This window comes from Opisthorchis viverrini (genome assembly GCF_000715545.1).
Source record: "Opisthorchis viverrini unplaced genomic scaffold opera_v5_200, whole genome shotgun sequence".
Classification (NCBI taxonomy): Eukaryota; Metazoa; Platyhelminthes; class Trematoda; order Opisthorchiida; family Opisthorchiidae; genus Opisthorchis; species Opisthorchis viverrini.
The window spans coordinates 442,896-449,155 of record NW_008751855.1 but is presented as its reverse complement, the minus strand read 5'-3'; the positions used below and the strand labels follow the sequence as shown (position 1 = coordinate 449,155).

Below are 6,260 nucleotides of genomic sequence, written 5' to 3'. Positions count from 1 at the left end.
GAGTGCACCGAATATCGGTAGTGAACTGCGAAATATAGTCCAGACGATGTATCTTGCGTGGTGAATATCGATCAGGCTTGGCGTTGAAGGCATGTGAGTGGCTTATGGTCGGTTTGAATGGTAAACGACCTACCCTCTAGCAAGTGCCGGAAATGGCGAACAGAAAGGTGAATTGCGAGTAACTCACGGCCAAAAGTACTGTAACGCGTTTGGGGAGCCTGCATCTTCTGCGAGAAAAACGCTAGTGGTTGAGATGTGTTGTTAACAACCTGGTGAAGCACGGCGCCGACGGCAGCGTTCGAAGCACCAGTTGTCAAAATCAGATTTGCGCTTTCGTGAGTATCGAGGAAAGATAACTTTGTGGCCTGAGCAGTGGCTTACTTGGCTCTTTCGAAAGCAACAATGGCGGTGGGGGGCAAAGTAACATATTTTTCTTTGGAGCCAAGTAAATCGGTCAGTGGCTTCAAAATATCTGTACAGTGGGGGATGAATCGCCGGTGGCAGTTGATGATACCTATGAAACTGCGGAGTTGGGTGAGAGTCGTGGGTATGGGAAATGACTCTAGGGCCAAAATGCGATCGGGTAATGGTAAAATAACTGTGGCGTCAATGTGGCGGCCAAGAAAATCCGGGCTAGTAACACCGAATAAGCATTTGTCAATGTTCAAACGTATGTTGTAAATGGAAAAACGTTCAAACACTGCTCTGAGATGAGCTGCATGTTCAGTTGAGGAGGTGCTAGCGACTAAAACATCGTCAAGGTGGGCACACACAAACGGTAAGCCATGTAAAACCTCGTCCATGAAACGTTGAAACGTTTGGGCTGCATTTCGAAGACCAAAGGGCATACGCGTGAATTCGAAAGGGCCAAACGGTGTTGTGATGGCTGTTTTAGGGATGTAATCTGGGGCTGCGAGTATATGGTAGTATGCTCGTACGAGATCGAGTTTGGAGAAGATGTTTGCGTGTTCATAGGTACTTGCGAACTCGTGGATATGTTGGATGGGATACCTGTCTGGGACAGTAGCGTTGTTGAGAGAACTGTAATCTCCACAGGGTCTATAATCACCTTCAGATTTCTTAGGTACCATATGTGGGGGTGATGACCAATGACCCGATGAAGGGCGGATGATGCCGAGTTTGAACATGTATTCGAACTCGTGTTTTGCCATTTGTAGCTTTTCCGGATGAAGTCAGCGAGGTTTGGCATGGACAGGTGGACCTCTCGTCTGAATGTGGTGAACGACGGAATGAGTGACCGGTGGGGTGTACTGACATGAGTAAGGGTTGGAAAATCCCTAAGTATGCCAGCAAAGCGTGAATCCGGTAAGATAACTCGGGTACCTGTGGATGAAGTTGGGGTACTAATTCCGTTGACTGAGAGGGAAGTAAGCGTGTCCAAGAGACGTTTGTGTCGCAGGTCGACAGATAGATTGTAATGGGTCAGGAAATCTGCACAGATGATGGGATTTTGGACGTTGGCCAAAAAATCCACTTGAACGCACGTCGCAATCCGAGGTCAAGGGTGAGGAAACGTTCGCCGTATGTAGCGATGCGGTTACCGTTGGCGGCTTGTAAGGGGAAGGAAGCGGAGTCGGGAAGTGGATTCTTATGTGGTAGCACACTAACTTCAGCTCCCGTATCTACGAGGAAACGTAGACCACTTGAACGATCGGTGATGTGGAACAGGCGACTAGTGTGAGGAGCGCCACAGACAGTTGTCGCCGTTACTGACTAGCCGGGGTGTTTAAAGGAGTGTTGGAACGCGGCTTTATGGAACGAGGTGGTTGACACTTGCGTGCTTTTGGGTCATAAGATTGGTGATACCAGCACCAAGAGGAACGGGCACGAGACAACGATCTGGATCGTGAACGTGGTCGATGCCTGTTGATCTCCAACCGTTGTAGGCGATCGGTCAAAGCATCAAACTTGGCTTGTAGGTGCGATATAAAAGCAAGAAGCGGGTCGGAATCTGTAGTAGTGGGCGAAGGGCGGGAGACGGACTTTATGGGGTCACTGGGGTAAGTTTTGTGGATCTTATCCGCCATTTGGGCTAACTGCTCCAAGCTGTGGTCATCAACGAAAGCGCTGATGACGTGGGACATGGAGGGTGGAAGTTTGTCGAGCCATAGTTGGGCCATGATTTCCACCGCTAGCTTACGGCCGCAGAGGAGAATACGCATGTGGCGAAGCAGTTGTGATGGCCATCTGTCCTCAAGTTCGACAGTGGTGAATAGATCCCGTAGCATTTTGTTTTCTGATTTCCCTGTCCTACTTATCACGGCCACTAGAAGGGCGTCGTACGGATTTTCCTTGGGAATATCTTCCAATACTTCTGCCACTCCCGTTGCTACATCACAAGGAGGATGCTGGAAAACATGGGAAAATCGCGTGGCTTGGGAAGTGATGGGTCGGGTTGTAAATCGACCTCCACCTGGTGAAACCATACCCTGGGGTTGCGTGGATTGTAGTCTGGTAAACGTACGCTAATCGCATTCTCGACTAAATCCGCTGAATCAAAGTGTGCGTTCATAATTACCGGGCAAAAGAAACAAAATTACGACGACTTGAAAGGAAAAGCTTTCGAGCAAAAATATCTAGAAATACTCGGGCTCACCAAATTTGTGGTGGTCTGGCTACCCAATAAGTTAGTTTACCAGGAGTGTGTGGCAAAGAAATGAAAATAATAACGCTCGGTTGGGTATACAAGAATAAAGAGGTCAGATGGAACAGACTCACTAACAATTGTTCTCTTTTAAATAGTTCGTCGTTGGCCCGGGTCAGCGAATAAACACTAATCCAAATATGTTGGTCCAGAGGTCTTCTGAACAGTTTCCACATATAATAGATCCTAAGATGTTCTGGAATGTTTCGGTACCAGAGCTAGTACATGAGACTCGCAAATGACCGTCACAAGCGCGAGCGAAATCAGAAGAGAGAGTCGAAGCACGTGACAACGCTTGTATTCTGTCAAATCGTACAAGTGGGCGTTTTTGTAGTTTTTCCTATTCAAACAAAAGACGATTATGCAATTGATGAAATACGTAGTGTTATAATGGAAATGTTATAATGGAAGTGTTGTAATGGAAGATACAAAACGCCACAGCGGGGACTTGTTAAAGAGGTTTTCATATTCAGTGTGCACACTTCCGTTGGCGAAATTTCTTCTCACTTCGGGTATGATCTGCGTGGAATATCTTTCGTCCTGTTGTTTTGTACGATCCTTCTAGGACCCAGTTTTAACGACTTGTAGCGTACTAGAACCTTATCGGCGTGTTCGAATAAATTACCAAACAAAGTACCCAGTACCAAATCGCAAAAGGAAAAAATGAGTAGTCAAATGAGGACTTACGATTGTGTAGATCTGATAGTCCACTACAGCGATCCAAATGCAGTAACCGGCTGTGAAAGGAAATATTTACTCGTCGAAATTTCCCACGGGTGCTTCACGCATGAGTGATATATTCTATGATAGGAAAATTATTAACGGCTAAAAAATGTCACGGGGATTTCTTGTGACGTTCAACAGTCGACACAAACATAGAGATCTAGTCCCACTTGTTCAGCAGTCAACAAACAGTTCAACGGAGCGTAAATACACTCGTTCAGCAAGAAGTTAGCAGGTCGCACCGGAAAATTGTGTATTCGTAGCATTAAAACAAACGTCACGATACAATATGTACGACAGCTACAAAGTGTAGGTTAAGTTCAGGAAAAATGGTAAATGTGACAACAGATTACAGACACCACACACTATCACACATTCATGCGAGTCCTCGCGCCGGCAAACATACTGCCCCGCGCCGAGAACTTAAAGAGCAGTGCTACACCCTTTCTTACCTCGTGCATTTCACGTGAATGACAGCCGCTGAACAACAAGAACAAAACCGGCCAAGGAAACTTGGACCAAGGCTTCAATCCCGTGTATCAATCCGTGAATCCGTGAGCCACCGAACTGACCTTGGCTTATACACGTGTGGTAAGGGGTGTGGTTGGTTCTGCATTCTGCCATTAGCGCAACGTTTCAGGCTGCAAGACACTAACTCTAGCACAGAAGAGGCGAATGGTCGGTTTGACCTCGTTTTACCTCTACTCCATAACCATTTTATTCAGCAACTTCAGACTATCTGCGTGCGATAATTGTGAACAATGCCAGAAGATTGTGAGTGCTTTTTCCGCAGGCCTGGACCGTACGGCTACGAAGGGTTTCAGTGGTGGGAACACGCATTGGGAACAGAGAAATATTGGCAGCTACGCTACAAGTGAAATAAGATTCGATGATATTATCGCTGGTGTTTGCGTGAAGTCTGATTACAAGTGTCATGAAATTCTTGGCGTGTTGGAACCACTCATCTATGATTGGTGGAATGATGTGTTCAAGATTAATCAAAGCAAAATACTCGAGTTCGGAGATTATCTTTGTCTCACAGAGGCCAAGTATTGTTGTCCTGCGGGCCACTTTGGACCGGCTTGCAATGTTTGCTCTCCTTGTGTCATCCAAGGTGGTTCGTGCGATGGCAACGGGACTCGAGGTGGCTCCGGGAAGTGCATATGTCGTGAGGGTTATGTAGGCGAAGCTTGCAATAGATGCAACTCCAAAACACATTACAGCCTTCCTTCCGAAAATGGAGATGCTGATATCTGCCTGAACTGTCACGCATCCTGTCTGGGGGGTTGTCGAGGCCCTGACCCATCTGACTGTACGGGTTGTGCTGCAGGATGGACGTGGATTGAGGAAGAAGAATCTCAAGCTGCCTGTAAAGACGTGGATGAATGTCAACACGACCCATGTGAGCGTTCGACAGAATACTGCTTGAACACTGCGGGATCTTACGAGTGTCATCGTTGCTCAGTTTCGTGCGATGGTTGCCACGGACCATCGGCTCATGATTGTGCCAGATGCCGCCAAGGTTACCATTTGGTCGATGGAAAGTGTGAGGACGTTGATGAATGTTCGCGAAAACCTTCCCCATGCCAGGGCGATGGTGAAACTTGTAGAAACACCCCAGGATCATACGTGTGCGAGTGTTACCCACACCTCGAAAGACGTGATGGTCGATGTACAGCAAAACAGAGTGGTAAGTCCCGTAAAAGTCCAACGACATTGGACGCGTCACATAAGCCGTCCAGAATAATATGGACAGTAGCCTATACGAAGGAGTTCGGGAAATATCTAGCATCTTTGTTTGCTTTTGGAGTATTTTTCTGGTTTATGAAACGACATGTTCTCCTTACGATGACTGCTAGTGTTGCTTTGGGTGCATTTATTTACAACCAAAGTGTCGTCCTTGACAATGTATTCGGCAAGCAATTGTGATCTTTTGGCTGATGTGTCGTTCCCATTTCAGGTAACGCCAACGACAATGCTGGCGCTGTTACTTTGAGTCGAGGTGATGAGTTGTAATGGTAGTTTTTTCTTTCTCGTTTTTCATCTTGTTGCGGGTGTTGATTTAAACTTGTCGGTAATGTACAGTGCTCTTTTGAATGAACATGTGCGTTGAATATTAGTTTGGTTCTCATGTAATGCCGGGGTTTCGTCCACATTCGTGCGACCACTTCTTGGAGGGCGTTTTCATTGTCTCATCATCATCATCGAAGACAGTGTTGGCACTGATGCTTCACTGCGGTTTTCATTTCAGTAGTTAAGTTTGTGTCTGTCTTGCGGAGTGAAAAACCTTCGGGCTGGGTGTTGAAGTTTCTGTTAGTGTACGAAACACCTGTATTCAGCAGCAGTCCTTTGGTGGCGAAATCCACTTTATTGGTAGTTATTGATAGAATCGGCTCGCATTAATCCGTCAGATATCCCTTGCTACCAGCCCCTGACCGCAGAACACAAAAAGATGTGTTCGGCTGTGGTTATTACCAAGTACGTTGGTGATAACTTAGTGTATACCTGAATATCACCATAGCAATTATTTGGACCGGTTGTACGGAAGCATGGGATGGGGAATGAGAAGACGTCAACTCGCATGCATTTTTTGAGAGCAATAATGAAGCTGCACGGTGTTTCACGTTAACTTCAAACATCCCTTAGAGAGTTGATGGTGGGAATCGTTAGACCTCGAATAAAAGTTGCGAAAATGTGTACCACAGTGGCTTGGGAGTTTTAAACCCTGGGGGCTGTATTTGTTTTTTTTTGGAAAATATGACGGCGGAACAAGGATGAATTGGACCCGAAATGGGGTTGGTAGAGCAAGAAGGGTTCAGAATGATCAAATGGAGGGGATCGGTATCTCGGTCCAATGACGGGTTGGTTGGTC

General features: G+C 46.5%; 1 protein-coding gene across 1 annotated transcript; it reads left to right on the top strand.

The window, feature by feature from the left end:
• Window positions 1–4,063: 4,063 nt before the first annotated feature.
• On the top strand, window positions 4,064–5,404 carry T265_08037 (hypothetical protein; the record flags this gene model as incomplete). The annotated part of the gene is made up of 2 exons (XM_009173731.1): window positions 4,064–5,078; window positions 5,349–5,404. The coding sequence occupies 2 exons, from the start codon at window positions 4,064–4,066 to the stop codon at window positions 5,402–5,404; spliced, it is 1,071 nt and encodes a 356-aa protein (XP_009171995.1).
• Window positions 5,405–6,260: the final 856 nt, after the last annotated feature.